The 17,527-nt window shown below is 40.3% G+C and overlaps 1 protein-coding gene across 5 annotated transcripts in view; it reads left to right on the plus strand.

The window, feature by feature from the left end:
* The window catches only part of atp2b3b (ATPase plasma membrane Ca2+ transporting 3b), a 79,964-nt gene that overhangs the window by 30,436 nt on the left and 32,001 nt on the right, over positions 1-17,527 (plus strand). For 2 of the 5 annotated variants that reach the window (XM_072696857.1, XM_072696861.1), the window contains exons 3-10: positions 1,738-1,935; positions 4,023-4,280; positions 6,593-6,718; positions 9,010-9,135; positions 11,970-12,023; positions 13,572-13,613; positions 14,352-14,516; positions 17,013-17,227. In XM_072696857.1, coding sequence (XP_072552958.1) covers positions 1,738-1,935; positions 4,023-4,280; positions 6,593-6,718; positions 9,010-9,135; positions 11,970-12,023; positions 13,572-13,613; positions 14,352-14,516; positions 17,013-17,227 — 1,184 coding nt within the window. The remainder of the gene's footprint in view (positions 1-1,737; positions 1,936-4,022; positions 4,281-6,592; positions 6,719-9,009; positions 9,136-11,969; positions 12,024-13,571; positions 13,614-14,351; positions 14,517-17,012; positions 17,228-17,527) is intronic. The other 3 variants (XM_072696858.1, XM_072696859.1, XM_072696860.1) reach the window with 3 other exon arrangements.

Below are 17,527 nucleotides of genomic sequence, written 5' to 3' on the forward strand. Positions count from 1 at the left end.
GATTATGGGGTGTATTGCAACGGTCAATTACATATAAGCAATAGATACAATATTAGCTAAGGGATACCATTACATCTAGTGTTTTATGTCACTGGATCCTGTTTATTATTTTCTCACTGCATGGTTGTTGTTATGATGGTGGGAATAAGCTGGAGTGGAGAGAGCCTGGAGATATTAGAGATATTAAAGTGCAATGTGGCGAGAATGGAAGGAAAATGAAAGAGGGAAAGGCTGACACTAAAGGTGTCGGTTTGGTATATTTTTTAAGGACGTTTCTTTGTGATTATGTGTCTGTGGCCTTAAGTCATTTCTTTGTTGGTTAGTTATGAAATATTACGAATTTCAGATTCACTTCCCTCATAAGGAAAGCTGCCTTGTGAGAAAAACTCAGTAATATGAAGTGATGTTTGTGCCACAGAAATATACAAATACAAAAAAAAAAGATATATATATATATATATATATATATATATATATATATATATATATATATATAGGTATTTATTCCTGCAATACGAGTGTGTGTGTAAAGTTGATATGTAGGATAGAAGAATGCAGTAATGAACACAGATTTGGTTGCTGACTTTTCCTTGAACTCCAGCCACTGAATGGATTAGTTCAGTTCTACCAGCAGCTCATCGGATTTACTTTAAATGGAGGACTGAGTAGATAAAGTAGGTACTGGATAGGAACCACAAATTGTCTCTGTCCAATGAAACACATGACTTTACAGGAGAAGGGAAAAAAACATCTTAACTTTCAATGGAAGTCAACGTGAAAAGTAATTTTACAGCATTTCTATTGGTCTGTTCATCCAGAGTAGCAACAGGGTTTAAATAATAAGGAAAACTAAAAATGGACAAAAATGGAGATATCTGTTTTTCATTGGACAACAGTGAAATATTCTCCCTTAAAGACAGTTGGGGATGGTTAAGTTAAATACACTCATACACTCTAAGTTAAAATGTATTGTTTGCTATCTGAAGTCTCCTTCCTTACTTTAAAGATGCTAGGCTAATGTTGCTAACAAACACCAGACTTAGACTGTCACTAATCTAACCTCTGTAAATACACAACCAAAAAGTGTCTCTCAACTTTCCTATTGCCTATTACAAGCCATTTCCAAGACTCCAAAACACAACCAGAGCCATAATATCAAAATGGAGAAAATATGGAACAGTGGTCAAGAAGTGAACACCAAGAAGTAGCAAAGAGAAAAATACTGGGCAACAATGGAATTAATGGCAGACTGTAATTTGTGAACAGATAAGTATAAAGTGGAGCTGTTTATGTAAACATATGTAAAAACAGCTTTTCAAAGAGAGTACCTAATATCAACTGTGAACTGTGAGGTAAATGTTTGTTAGCTTAAGCTAAAGCGCACATGGATCATGCATCAAGACAATGACCCAGGTGATACAAGCTAGTCTACAGCTTGTAGTCTACAGCAGCAAAAAGTCTGAAATTGAAACTCTTTGAATAACCTAGTCAGTGTCCCGACCCAAAATCTTTTGAAATGTTGACTCAGGCCCTGAAACCTGCAGTTTATGTGGGCCAGAGGTTCCTCCATGGTGTTGTGAGACCCTAATTAACAACTATACTAAGCGTTGGGTTGCAGTTATTGCTACTAAAAGAAAGTGTACCCAGCCATGTTAATTATCCTTGATTAATTGATCTTGATAAAAGCCTGAAATGCCAATGACCTTTGTTTTTTTGCCACTTTACCTTGGGTTTCAGGTTTGTCTGATAACCCAGCGGACCTGGAGAGGCGGGCACAGACATTTGGACAGAACTTTATTCCCCCTAAGAAGCCCAAGACATTCCTGCAGCTGGTGTGGGAGGCGCTGCAAGACGTTACCCTCATCATCCTGGAGCTAGCAGCCATCATCTCCCTCGGCTTGTCCTTCTACCAGCCTCCGGGGGAGGAGAGCGATGGTGAGAGCGAATAGGGGGGAGTGGAGGGGTGAGGATGGACAGAGAACTGTGTGAGATAGAGGAAGTGAGGTTCAGAAGAACAGAAGAAGAGTCAGAGGGGTGGTGTTAGTAAATGATGAGAGAGAGAGAGAGAGAGAGAGAGAGAGAGAGAAAGAGAGAGAGAGCGATGGAGGAAGGGCCGGAGAGTGGGAGAGAAGAAAGAGGGAGCTGGATGGAGGAAGCGTGGGAGGATTTCGAAAAAGGTGAGAGGGAGGGTGAGAAGCGAGCGCGAGGGAGGAGGAATGATCAGAGCGAGTGCTGAAAGGAGGGAAGAGGGAGGGGAGAAAATGGCAGAATGAGATGAGAGTAGGTTGCACGTGAATATCTAGTTTGACAGTCACCTCCTACATCCTGCCTGATCAGTTTGGATTTTGTACAGGTGTATGCAAAAGTTGTCAAGTTTCATGTTTTAAAAGTGCACAGAGCGGTATTTGTGGCTATATAGCACCAAAAAGATTCACAAATCATGGTCAAAAAACACACTTGGACTGTTGACAGTTTATTTCACATTTTAGAACACAAATTGAATATATTTGCTTACTTTCATATATCAGAAAAAACAACACACATGCTACATTTAATGCCTTATTTTTACCCTATTTAACAAATTCAGCACATAAATAAACAGTAGGTGTAATATATTTTATTGAAGTACTACTGTAATTCTGAACTCATCTGAAATGTAAAAATGTAAAACTGTACCACCAGAATGACCCTCGTCGTCTTCTGAGTGTGAAATCCCTGGAATCTTGACTTAAATCGTCTTGAACCAGAAAATATGTGGATCGCCACGGCTCCAGTGCACATGTAATTTTCCTCAGACCAAGTCTATCAGTCAAAAAATCAAGGTGTTTTTTTTCAAGAAGAATTTGGTGACAATCCAGGATTAGCATGCTAGCATTGTTAGCTTGTCTTCTTCCATTGTAAACTAAGCAATCTTGGCTGATCGTTTGCCTCTGGGGTGAGTAATAAATCATGTTAATTAGATTTTTTGTAGAACAGTTTTGGACACAAGGCCCTTGTTTAGACACATAATTTTGCTGTATTAAAAATATAATGTAAATCTCATCATATTGGATTGATATTTGAATTTTGTGTATCAGCGCACTCGTTTGAAGTCTTTTTTTTTGTTTTAATTACCATGTTTTATTATTCACTGCTTATTTGCAGTGACTTTGCAGTAGCATATTAATTATAAAGCTGTTTATGTCTTGACCTTTTTGGGACATTTTTGACACCTTTGGGCCAAAAGATTTTCATTATCAGTTTTTCAGCTAGTTCGGAAAAGAAAATCTGTCAGATATCTTCACCTAATGTAAAATTTACTAAACTTACAGAATTTGATTGAAAAGGTTTTTAACACAGTTGAGAGGGATGTATCGATACTTTAAACAAAAGCAAGAAGTGACTGAATGTGCTTTTTATTAATGTGAGTAATTTTTAAAGATACAATACTTAAAAACTGCAGGATAGGGTACCAATGTAAGATCCTAACCACAAGCGAATATGTTAGCCACAAGCTAACACACTAGCCATGAAGCAAGGTAGTCATAGCAGTCACAATAGAATCATACAATATGATACAATGTAATACAGTTTGATTCAATACAATACAACTACAATAATAGGGGAGTAAGAAAATACCAATATATCGAAGTATTGTGATAATATTGATTGATTTGTAATTACTAGTTTACATGTAAAATTAATGGCAAAAGTGTTGTGTTTAGACCCTCGTAGGTAGATGGCAGTGTTCTCTGATTTTATGTGATTTAATGTAATAAAGAAAATCATATATCGTCCCTGTATCGTGTAGCTATGTATTGTATGTGTATGTATTGTATTGGCAGGTTCTTGCCAATACACAGCAATATACAATATTCTGACATGTTATGTTTTATGCTGACAAAATCCTGCTGACAAATTTTTTTATTAGAAGGTACAAAGGGCCCAAACATTTGATAGATGTTTACCATTAAAATGAGTTTTGTTGAGGTGTTAAAATAAACTCGCTTAATATGTCTGACCTTAGTCGCTCCTCCCTGCAGCATGTGGGAATGTGTCAGGCGGTGCAGAGGACGAAGGAGAAGCAGAGGCTGGCTGGATCGAGGGTGCGGCCATCCTGCTGTCTGTCATCTGTGTGGTGCTGGTGACGGCCTTCAACGACTGGAGTAAGGAGAAGCAGTTCCGCGGGCTGCAGAGCCGCATTGAGCAGGAGCAGCGCTTCGCTGTGGTGCGCAATGGCAACGTCATCCAGATCCCTGTGGCTGAGATGGTGGTGGGAGACGTGGCCCAGATCAAATACGGTCAGTCTTTGTCCCAGAGAGTGTGAGAGAGTGAGAAGGGGCAGAAAGATCTAACTGGTTGACCTGTTTTGATGAAAGGCAGCTGGCTGAGCTGGCTTTGTGGATATTACTGTTTTCCACTTCAAAATTGCTTCACCAGTATGAAGCTGTATTAAAGCTAAGCCTTCAGGTCTGAACAAAGTTATGAAAACTTTGTCCAAAAACAAGGGACATTTTTTAAATCATTTTCTCCCGTATGATTTTTAATAGTGTGTTAGCCTGCGCTGTTAATGAGGGTGCACTTTGAAAGGTTTTTAGACATTTTGGATTAAAGCTTGAAAAAAAAAACATTCCATATTTTTATTTGAAGTTTGTAACAGACAGCACTAAATATACACTACATGGACAAAAGTATTGGGACAGGTATATAAAATGAAATAAATCACTTAGCCATGCAGTCTGCCTTTACGCATATTTCTCGTTTTTGTTAAATCCAGTGTGGTACTGTAATGGGATGCGAAAATGGGATGGGATGTGAAAGTTCTTCCTTCTAGATATTCCACATATCAACTGTGAGGGATATTATTGACAAGTGGAAACGTTTAGGAACTAGAGTAACCATGTAAAGTTACAGAGCAGGGCGCTGAGTGCTGAGGCATATAAAAGTCACGAATGCTCTGCTGACTCTGGAACTGGGTTCCAGACCTGTTAGAGCTGCAAAGAAGGAACCAACATCATATTGATGCCTATGGATTTAGAATGGGTTATAAGCAATGGTTCCTGTAGGTGTAATGTGTAGGTGTATGTTGTAATACTGCAACATGCAAGTTGAAACACATCATCGCTGTCACGTAAAACCTTGGACCGCAAAAATGTCAATTTTACAGGAGGCAAAAAAATGAAATCTTGACACAATGTCAAGAACAAGAGTCAAAAACATTAAAAAAGCCAACAATTGAGGTTTTTCTGTGACAGCAACAATATGTTTCCCTTTATATACCAGTTTTACATCGACTATTTCAGTAAAGAGTGTGTAGTGTTTTCATTACTGTCAGCTGAAAATCTGAAATCTGGCTAGACTGTGACTTGTATTTGCAGTGAGTGAAGTATCTAAGACTTCCAGAAGTCGACTCCAAAAGCATTGATACTTCAGTCAAGGTCGACTCTTGGTCAAAGTGTATGTGTTTTTTTCTTTTCTTTTTATTAATTGGCATTGGAAAATGTGCAAAATGCAGTTTTGAGGGTTTTTTGAGTAGCCAAACTTACTTTATTTACTGTGCCAGTGCTGCTCACCAGCCACTGTCAGCACATTATTCCGGTCACATTTTTGTTTTTCAATGTCTGCTTCTGTGCTGCACCGCCTTGCACCCTAACGCCTGTTCCAGGACAGCACGCACCGCATTTTTCTTCGTGATTATTGCTGCAATACACAAGGATTAGAAATGGTACAAGAAACAAACAACAGTGAAAGTGGAACAGTGAGGAAAGATAACCTCCAGCTGCTCTGGAATGGAAACTTAAAGTTTAATTTCTAGTAAAAAAAAGGGCAGTAACTCATTTATAAAGATTTTTAACTACGATTATGCTAGCTGTTTTGTTTATAATATCAGGTGGTTCATAGATTATTGTTGTGGAATATAAATAAGAATAGTTTTAGATTTAGATAAAGCTGGTTATTGATCCGTCAAAAGCACTTCACACACATTCTTGCAGTTTCCAGGCAGAAACAGCACAAAATGCAGTACTTACAGTATCATATATGCAGTATAATTGTTAAATGTACAATTAAGGCCAATAAACATCTCAACAAACAGCTACTTTGGAGTCAAAAGTATTGAATTCATTCCACAATAGAAAGCTTTTTATCACCTAATTTAAAAAGATACTACGAATTTGGGACAATAGAAGCATTTGTTGCTTGTATTCCAGTGCATGTGTGTCGTGTCTGGTGTGAAAAGGTTTCTAATTATATGTAAGGGATTTTGTCGAGCTCCCAAAGTCGTAACTAATGGCAGAATTTGCATGACTGCATCTGTCTAAGTACCAAGTGAAAAAAAAAACAATTTCAAGGTATTAAGCCTTTTTTCTCAATGCAAGGCTGAAATACAACAAACATGATGAGAGTATTTCATGTACTTTTCATCATGGTAAGTCATGCTTAAGCGAGTGCACAAGGCTGTTGTTATTATTTATTGAGAAAGCAGGTCTTACACTACATTTAAAGCATATATTTGCATCTGATTATGTGCCTATAGAAAGCTGAGTCAAGCTTAACTGAACCCATCCCGATCGTCTGGTTGTGTGTGAATGCGTCTCCTTGTGTGTGCTTGCAGGTGACCTCCTGCCCACTGATGGTGTCCTAATTCAGGGAAATGACCTGAAGATAGACGAGAGCTCCCTCACCGGAGAGTCGGACCATGTGCGCAAGTCAGTGGAGAAGGACCCTATGCTTCTCTCTGGTGAGTTGCGTCTATTTGTCCGTGTGTTTGTTGGTGTTTACCTCGTTGACAGCGTATGTCAGTATGACAGAGAGGCTGCTATGGAATCCAGATGTTGCTAATCGGATCAGCACGTCTCTGGTTCCTGCCATGTTCTGCAGCGTGTGGCCTCCCTCTCCTGCCTGCTGCTATTCTTAGGGCCCACCATTGCTAACCCCATTCATTCTATTAGGCTTTCCTGCCATACGGACGCCATTATTGAATAATAACCTAATGATATTTGCCTAAAGAAGATGTATGGAGAGGCTGGGTGGGTAAGCACTGTGTGCCTGCAGGGATGGGAAAGGAACTCTACGCTGGTTGCCATTATATCATTACCATGGTCTGGATTAAAGAATGGGCATTACAAACAGTTTACTGCTCAAATAAAAAAAATTGGGAATTAAATATCGAATTAAATATCTTCTGCTACACTATATGTCCAAATGTTTGTGGACACCCCTTCTAATGAATGGATTCAGTTATTTCCAGTTGCACCCATTGCTGACACACTTGTCTAGTCACTGTAGAGAAGAACCGCCAATAGAATAGATTAACATGATAAACAAAAGGATAGATAAACAAGAACCTATTGGGCTAGAGGCATATAAAACCCTCCAGCATTGAGCTGTGGAGCAGTGGAACAGTGATCTTTGGAACGATAGTGCTTCATTCAGTACTTTTGGGATGAGCTGGGTAGGTGAGAATGAGTTGCGGGGGGGTGATCATCCAACATGCTGACCTCACTAATGCTCTTGTCGCTAATGGGTTTTTGTTATTATCACAGAATTGGTTTAATGTTTAAAAATCACATAGAAAGATTATAAATATATAAAATAATAAATAATAATTAACTTTTTATTGAACCACTTGTATTTCAGACCGAAAAGCTGACAACAACAAAAAAGCATGAAATAGTCATCATCATCAGTGTTTTTATGTCTACGTAATATGAACAATCATGCGTAGTAGGGAAAGTGTAGCAGTAATAATAATAATAATATAATAATAATTATTATTATTTATTTATTTATTTATTTATTTATTATTATTAATAATAATAATAGCAGCAACACAAAAAGACTTGCCACCCAGAAAGCCTGAACCTGGGGGTCTCTGAGTGGTACTGCTGGTTCGAATCCTGAGTCATGCTGCTTACCACCAGCAGCAGGAGTCTAAGAGAGCACAAGTGGTCTTGCTCTCTCAGGGGTGTGTTAATGGCACTTCCTTCCCACATCACTCCCAGTGTAATACTGGTCAATACAAGCGGAAATGGCACTTTCCTCCGAGCGCGTTGGCTGTGTAGAGATGCTGCGACAGCGGCAGTCCAGAAAGGTGTCAGAGGAGATGTGTGCTAGTCTTCACCCTCCTAATGTTGGAGGCATTGCTAGTGATAAACCTAGGAACAGCCAGAAGACCAGAATCAGTGGACCTGAGCTTGCATGAAGGGGAGTAAAGATGTAAAAGAGCAGATAGACAAGTAGGTGCAAGGCCATGCAAGGCTTTAAAACAGCATGATTTTGATAACTGATGCCTTCTGTAACTAGTAACCAGTACAGCCATAGCTGCATAGCTGATGTAAGACAGGATTGATATGGGCACATTTCATAGTGTACTAAGACTGGCAGTGGAGTTTTGAATGTATTGAAGAAGGTAAAACTACCATCTACCATCTCAACTCTAAGTCTTCACATTTTATATATATTTTAGGAAAATACAGGAGGATTACTTTATTCATTGCATTCAGTGAGCATTAAATCCATAGTTATCCATACCTGAATGCTCAGTTAATTCAGTAATGCATCTTCTATTATTATGTGTTAATCATGGGATTGTGTGTATCTTTAAAGTATATGATACTGCTAGTTAACCTGCAGAATGATGACTCAATGTACACCATGCAAATTTACACTGTCATTTACCGCTTTGCTCACTTGGATAGTGAACAGTATTTATTAAACTCAATGAACCACAGTATTTTAATGTGAAATGGTTTCCTTACAGTGAGGGTAATAGGAACCCACTGATCTTCTGATGTCTGAAATAGATACATTTACTAGGTGTGTTAGAGCAGGCAAATCAGCAATCTGGGCTAGGCTCTGTCCCTCAGTTCGGTTGGGTCACCGATGCAAAACTGCTGGTCTGGGAGTCAGGCTCCTATGTGATTCTATGAACTTAACTTTTACTTCCAGAGGCAGTTCTTTGAGTGTGTAGCCATGGAGGTGTGTTGTTCTTCGATTCAGCCTCTCTCTCTCGCTCTCCCACTTTCTCAGGTACCCATGTGATGGAGGGATCAGGTAGGATGTTGGTGACGGCTGTCGGAGTAAACTCTCAGTCTGGCATCATCTTCACTCTGCTGGGGGCTGGAGAGGGAGAGGAGGAGAAGAAAGAGAAGAAAGGTAGGTGTGAGGTAGAAGAGACAGTCACAAACACACACACACACACAGACGACACACTCACACGCACAGTGAAAACAAGAGAGGTGAGAGGCAGAAGAAATGAGTAACAGGAATATGGAAGCCTTATTCACAAAATCTTGCCTGACACACTCAACATATAGCTGCAGAAGAGAGAGAGAGGCAGGGCTGAATCAATGGAAGTGTGGGAGCACACAAGTCCTTTCAGATCCTTTATAGCCACCAGCAGCGTGGAGAAGTGGAGAGTGGCCCATGCTAGCTTAATAGAAATACACAAGACTCCTTTAGTGGAATGAAAGAGCAGTGTGGTCAGTGCCTGGAGGAGAATTCATGAATGGGATGAAAAGGGAGTACAGTATGACAGCACAGACATGTCTCATCTGCCCGGACCGCTGGTGAACTGAAGCGTTTGGTTCATTAGTCTCAGTATCAGGATCGCAAAGGATACAATAGTCAGGATGCTATTCAGATGTTTCACAAATTTTAAGCCCTATTTTGGGAAGAAAAGCATGCAAAATTATTAAATTACTGTACTTTAAAGTTAACTTACGGTTCACTTGCACACACTGTAAATTTTTGCGACAAACTGATAGCATTTTTATTTCCATTAAATTTTTCCATGTACATGTTTTAGAATAAAAAAAAGAGATGAAGGAAAAACCCACTAGTGTCTGGCGGCATTCAAGCAAAAGCCATAGCATATAGGTTTTTGAAGCATCACAGTAAAGGCAGAAGTCTTTTGTCATAAAAACTAGTAAAAAACGGATGAAGAAAAACTAATCCTTGAGGTAGAGAACAGAGAGCTACATGACCTTTCCTCAGCATTTAAAGGTGGTGCCCTAGTATGGAAATCTGTATTTTCTTGACATAGTTAATGAGAGTCCAGTACATAAAAAAGTGACAAACCATGAAATCTGTTGTGTTCTTTTTCAAAAGAAAATTCTACATGGCCCACTCCAAAACCCAAAACCTTTACATCTTAACTATATTCACACTTTCAAAAATGTACATATGCCAGCCTTCTTGCCCTAGATGGTCAAAGATGGCGGTGCAGTAACACACAGAAGCCACTTTCTGATACTGTAGTGCTTGTTTTAGTTGAATTTCTAAGTTTCTAAGACCATTTTTGGCACAATTGTGCATCAGACCCACTGCTGAGCAGCACATCATCACCAAACTCTGCTAGATATAGGACAAAAAAAAGCACCCTTGGGATGCTATATTAACCTGGCCTTGCTGCATGAGGAAGCGAAAACTGTGGAAGTGAGCGGGTATTTGTGCTAGGCTCAAAGCTAACCGATGCCATACTATGCTACGTGGCTTCTGTGTGAGCTGTTGCAGAGCTATAGGACTGTCAGTCAGAGCAGGGCTCAACAAATTATTCACAAGCCCATAATTAAAGAGAAAATAGCCCTTTTCATTCTAATGCCCAATAACAGGGTTGTAAATGGTCGTGTAAAGCCACTTCTGGGCATTTTTCACCCTAACTAAAATCGCATAACTCTAGACATAAGCGAACAGACACTGAATGAAGTAATTCTGTGGCACCTTTAAATTCAGCAGCGCTTCCTTAAGGATTAGAGCTGTTTTTTAATTATTAATATATGCATGAATACATATAAATTTGCATATAAGTAAAATTGCAGAAAAAATGAACATGATAAAGTGATTTTAAACTTGGTGAATGGTGGTGTAGTTCTCCCACTCACATTTATTCACATGTATTCTGCATATTTTCTGAAATTGGAAAATTCCACGCTGAACCAAAATAAATGAATGGAATCAGGTTGTGTATCACGTCCTAAAGAATCGTAACTAAAGTGAAATGTGGTGAGATCTAGATCTAGAGATTTAGATCCCTATTAGAGATTATGAATTCATCTAAATGAACTTGCTACACTCTGTCTCTCCCAATCAGAAACAGATAGAGGAAAAAGAGAGAGTGTGGAGGAGGCAGAGAGAGAGAATGTTCTGTTGCTGTCCCACTGAATCACTCTCTCTGTGTTTGTAGCTCCGGTATTATCTAGGCAGACTGAGAACTGACTCACAGTAAAATGTTCCCTCTTGTGTAGATCTTCAAAAACAATGTGGTCTGAAGCAGTGTCAGCCAACCACATCCACACACTACTTTAAGCATAATCCAGTACACGGTACTGAGCATAACGCACACTGTATGTCCAAATGTTTGTGGACACCCCATCTAATGAATGCATTCAGCACCTTTAAGCTACACCCATTGCTGACACAAATGTGCAAATGCACACACACAGCTTGTCTAGTCCCTCTGGAGACACTCTGGAGCAGATAAACATTAACCATTTGGCACCATGCCTAATGCCAATACCTCTAGAGAGGTATAAACCCCCCCAGCATTGCGCTGTGGAGCAGTGGAACTGTTTCCTCTGGAATGATGGTGCTCCATCCAGTACTTCTGACATGATTTGGAGAATTGGGAAAGAGATGGGGTGGTGATCATCCAACATGTCCAACATGACTTCATTAATGCTTTTGTCGCTGAATTCAATCAAATCCTCACAGCAATCCTCCTACTGGAGAAAAGCAGGATAAACTATTTTTAATACCCTTTATTTCGGAAGAAACGATGAGCAGGTGTCCCAATACTTTTGTCCATATGGTGTATATCTAGTACTTATATACTAGTGTTATATATTTCCCCCCTCCCTGACGTGCTGTCACATGATGGGCAGTGTTATGATGACTGTTCTCTGTTTCTTACCTCCACCCGATCCTAAAACCTCCCACAATCCCTCCTCCACACCCACATGACCCCGCCCCCCCTCACGCTCCCCAATCAGAAGAGAGTAGTTACTCACTCACTACCGAGGCCAAACAGAGCAGCATCACCAATGGTACGTATCGCTACAGACAGTCCAGCCTTCTGTCCAACACACAGAACATGCAGTAGTAGAAATAAGAAAAACCTGGCCAGCCCACCATCATTCACACACCTTTACACACACACACACACACACACACAATTTAAGCATTACTGGCAGTTTAGTGTTAAGTTCAGTGTTTATGGACATGCTTGTGCGCGAAGTGTGTTCATATGTGTGTGTATGTGTGTGTGTGCTTGTGCATGTGTTTCCATGGTTCTGTGCTATCTTGTTTCCTTCACTCAAAAACACTGTGTGTGCTCTGTCTCTCATCCTGTCTCTGTCTGTTGCTTTCTATTCCCCTGTTACTCTCTACCTCTCTCTCTCTATCTCTCTCACCCTCTCTCTCCCCCATGCTATCATCTGTCCACTTTTTTCTTTTCTCCCCACTCTTCATGCTCTCTCTCTCTCTCTCTCTCTCTCTCTCATTCTCTCTCTCTTTCTCTTTCTCTATCTTTCTCTGTCTCTCTCCACCATGCTCGTTCTCTCCCCTTTATTTACTTTTTTCTTGTCTCTCCTTTTTTCACTCTCTCTCTGTCGTTCTTTTCTTCTCCCTCTCTCTCTGTCACTCTCCTCCATGCTTTTATTCTTTCCCCTTTTCTTTCATTTGTTCTCGTCTCCTATCTCTCTCTGTCTTTCTCTCTATATACTTTTTTCCCTTGTTTTTCTTCTTTCTCTCTTTGCTTCATCTCTCCATTCTTCTTTCTTTATCTTTCTTTCTTTCTGTGTTGTTCTTTCCCCTTTTTTCCTTCCCTTCCCTCCTGGTCTCTCTCTCTCTTCCATCTCTGCCTTCTCTTTTTTTTCTCTCCACTTTTACCTCTCTCTCTTTTCCATCACCTTTCTGTCCGCTATCTTTTTTCTTTTCACTGTTTCTCTTCATTTCTGAACTCTTCCCCCCTCTCTTTCTTTCTTTCTCTCTTACTTTCCCCCTATTTCTTTCTCCTTTCCTTGTGATTGTCTCTCCTCTCTCTCTGCCCTCCTTTTCTTTCTTTATCTTTTCTTCACTCTTCCCTATATCTCGCTCCCATCACCTTAATTCTCTTCACTCTATTGTTTATTTCTGTTCCTTTCTCTCTCTCTCTCTCTCTCTCTCTCTCTCTCTCTCTCTCTCTCTCATTCTGTTTGTCCCTCTACTCTCTCGTTTTCTCCTTCAATATCCGGTTTACTTCTCTCTTCTCCTCCTCCTCCACTCTCTCTGCTTTCTTTTCTTTTCTTGCTTTTTCATTTTATCATAATTTCTTCTGCCTCTGTTTTTTTCTCTCCTCTCTTTCTCTTTCCCACTTTTCTCCATCTCTGCCTTCTCTCCCCCCTTACTTCTCTCTCTTCCATCACCTTCATTCTGTCTTCTCTCTTTTTTTTCACTCTTTCTCTTTTCTATTCCTTTTCTATACTCTGTCTACCTCTTTCAACTCTATCCCTTTTCTACATCTTTCTCTCTCTCTCTCTGTCTCTCTCTCTCTCTCTCTCTCTCTCTCTCTATCTCTCTCTCTCTCTCTCTCTCTCTCTCTCTCTCTCTCGCAGGCAAGCAGCCAGAGGCAGCAGTGGAGACCAATCAGAATAAAGGTACCAGAGGGACAGTAGAGTAGATGAATGAGAGAGGCACTGAGGGGTTAATTATTTGATTGCTGTGGGAAATCTTTACCCAGTAGCTCAACTAGTTGTTGCTAAATGGGGGCCATTATCACAGAGTAATGCTAATGTCATGTATGCGCACATGAACGTTTATGGATGTGTTGCAGGACAGCATAAATACACTCTCAGTGACGTGTATGTGGCATAGCTTCATACATCGGCATGTGCCGGTGCTCCATTTGTCGCATAACGGCATACATGACAGCCGGGGTACTTCACCAGACCTCTGTTTGTGGCGTGTATTACAGCAGTGCAGTGTGTTTGCGGCATTGTTACATTGTATGGTGGTGCGAAGGGAAACCCTCTGCTGAATAGACACTTTGCTGAATAGTGCTAAACTGTGCAGCCTCTGTGGGAGTTGATAGGGGTGATAACACTTGTCCCGCAGGTTGTAGCCACTCTGCGTGTGTTTCCACTGTGCCATCAGTGACTGTGTCTGCATTCGTCTCGCTTTCTCTCTCTCGCCATGTGTCCAGTTTCGTGTATAACGCCATATGTACTACCAGCCCATAGTAGAAGTGTCCAAACTGCGATGTGTTCTGGTTATGCATATAGTATTCTGAATGATGCGTGTTGGTGGTTCATGCTGCTCACGGCAGCTCTGAGCCATGCCAGGACAGATTTGTCATCCGTATGTAAATGACACTCAACTTCTGTCCCGCCCACCAGCCAAGAAGCAGGACGGTGCCGTCGCCATGGAAATGCAGCCGCTGAAGAGCGCGGAAGGGGGAGAGGTGGAGGAGCGGGAGAAAAAGAAAGCTAATGTGCCCAAAAAGGAGAAGTCCGTCCTGCAGGGCAAGCTCACAAAACTGGCCGTGCAGATCGGCAAAGCAGGTGAGCAGCGCTTCAGCTGACCAGTCAGAAGAGATGCAAGGCACTGAATGAATAGTTAACCCTTACAAGTCGGGCTCCAAATTGCTCAGCGGCCTAATGTGCTATCACTATGGCCCTGGGGGGTAGTGAGTTCGAATCCAGAGCCATCAGCAGCCGCATTGTTATCAGCAGTCAGAGAGAGCACAATTTCAGAGGACCACACACTTTCCTCCAGCTGCGCCGGCTCCCCGGCGATGTTTGAGCTGATGGCTGGCTTTGCATGTATGGGAGGAGACATGCCTTACGTCCTTACCTTACTTCCTAGTGTCAAGAGCATTACTAGTGCTAGGGGGAGAAAAGGGTTGTAGGATTTTTAGGGTAAAAAAAACATTGGAGGTCTAAAGGCATTACTGACAATTTGCTATAGTAATAAAATACAACTATGTAATTACATTTGAATTAAATATATACATATGCTGGCGCTGTCACACAAAATCTTAAAATATCACACAAAATATCTCAATAGCAACTTTTCAGTAGAGGAATTATCTACATAATTGCTTTTCCATATACGTTTCTGTAAAATGTACTCAGTGTTAAATATTACTTTGAGTCTGTACATTTTTGGGTTGTTTTGTTGTGGATTACCAATGACAACATAGCAAGAAGGAATTTTCATCAAAAGCAAATACTTGACCATGAATGTAATGTTGAAAGTTAAGAATCCACAACTTTAATGATAACTTTTAACACCTTGTCCAATGCAAGCAAATCCTTAATGCTCCTATTATAATCAGTGAAGCTGTTTAAACCAGCCTTAAGCGACAGAGCATAATGTGGCATCATCCTGCATTGATGTTCTACTGCAACAATTACTGCAGTTAAACCAGCCTTGATTCATCCAAACAAAGCTGATGAGAAATACAGATAAGGAGAACGTAATCCGTGGGGTGGAGAAAAGAGAGCTGTATGACCCTTCCTCTATATTATTCACTGAAATGCGTGGGGAAATTGCTAGTGCCGGGAAGTTTCATTTGGAAATAGCAACTGATATACAAACTAGAAATACCATCTGCTGTAAACTAGCAGTAGATGTATTAAAAACAATTCTAAAATGTGTAGCTGTAATATAATCTTAACAATATATAAGCTGATCTGCTAATGTATTGGTCCGTGGTTTGTTTTTGTTTTGGCTTGGTTTGTCTGCTTGATGCTTGAAGTGCAGACACACTAAATGCTGTGGGGTGTTCATTTAAATGCTTGCATACAGTTAGGATATGATGTGAAGGTTAATGAACTAATTTAATTCAATTTTATTTAAATTTATTTGTGTAGCATTTTTAATTACAAATGTTACAAAGCTGCTTTGCAGAGCTTCTTTTGAGCACGCCAGCAGCGACAGGGGCAAGGAAGAACTCCCTCAGCGGAGAGAAATAAACCTTGGGAGGAACCAAGACTGATCTGTCATCATTTATATATCATCAGTTTATCTTTCGTGTTTCAGAGACTCAAGGTTTAATATGTATACACAGTTTTCAACTGTGAGGTGAAAGAAATTGAGGTGGACCACATGGGAGAAAGAATGGGGTGAAAGAAATGTGTTGTTTGTTGGAATTGTGTTGTTTTTCACAATTGAAACAATCAAATTTAGTATCACACAGCAACCGATAAGTTGGACACATTTCCAAAATTGACTGTTTAATTTCCTGAAGATCATATTTTTTATATGTATGAACTGCAGACGCTTACAAGTACCCAAGTTCTCAAAAACCTGTGAAGGAGGCCTCATAACATAGACATTGATATACACTCAGCTCAGCTTAACATTGTAAGTCAACTTAATACAAAGGTTTTTTTGAGTTAACTCAGTTTGAAGACCCTCAAGTTCACCCAACTCAGATCTCTCAATTAAAGATTCTGATAAGTTGTTCTGTGACGGATGAATATTTAGTATCTGATGAAAAATTAAAAACCCTGCTATTTCCCCTTAGAATGAAACATGCTGATATTCCACAGTGGCTCAACCATCTGACCATCTGCCTGCATGTCAAGAGACAGGAGATCATAAGTTTGAATCCCTTCAACTCCAATTTCAGCTGGAGCTCATTTGCTAATGTTTTCAGGCATAACCCCTTAAACAGTCTTTGGCCCTCCAGCGGGCCAAAAGTGTTATTACAAACTCCAAAGAATAGCCCCACCCATTTGTATAGACGTCCCTGTAGTTACAGAGTAATACGTCTCAGTGTGTAATAAACCTTGGAGTGTTAAGTGTGTTCAGTATGTGTTGTTGACCAAACTGAGATGCTGCAACTTAAAGCTAAAAATGTGAGTTAGGAGATCTTTTGACTAAACATAGTTGAGTTAATAAAAAAAACATCCAGAATCAGTTACTGCACCATTTTAAGTTGGCCTGATTTTAAAAAATCTAATTTGTTTTTTTTTTTTTTACATTTTTTTACAGTGTACAGCTGATATGTATGATTCTGTGGGTCATTCAGTCTGGCTTTGTCTCTCCAGGTCTGGTGATGTCAGCTATCACAGTGATTATCTTGGTGCTGTACTTCGTGATTGAGACGTTCGTGGTGCAGAGGCAGACCTGGCTGCCGGAGTGCACGCCCATCTACGTGCAGTACTTCGTCAAGTTCTTTATTATTGGAGTCACCGTGCTGGTGGTTGCCGTCCCTGAGGGTCTCCCCCTCGCTGTCACCATCTCTTTAGCCTACTCAGTGAAGGTGAGGAAGACCAGACGCACCATGTCTCTGTGTCTGTGTGTGTGCGTGTGTGTGTGTGTGTGTGTGTGTGTGTGTGTGTGTGTGTGTAATTGGCAGGCACGACTTATCATAGAGTCTATAGTCTATATAGCAATTGCATGAGGTAATTCAGACACACGTATTGTATTATATTGTACTCTAGCAGTCAAAAGTTTGGACACCAAGCCCAGATATTCAAACTATGAAGTAACACAGATGGAATTATGAGGTGACAAAAAGGGCTCTTGGAAGTTTCTTGGGGCACCTTGGTCAAATGATGTG

The sequence above is a fragment of the Salminus brasiliensis genome, chromosome 14 (genome assembly GCF_030463535.1).
Source record: "Salminus brasiliensis chromosome 14, fSalBra1.hap2, whole genome shotgun sequence".
Lineage (NCBI taxonomy): Eukaryota > Metazoa > Chordata > Actinopteri > Characiformes > Bryconidae > Salminus > Salminus brasiliensis.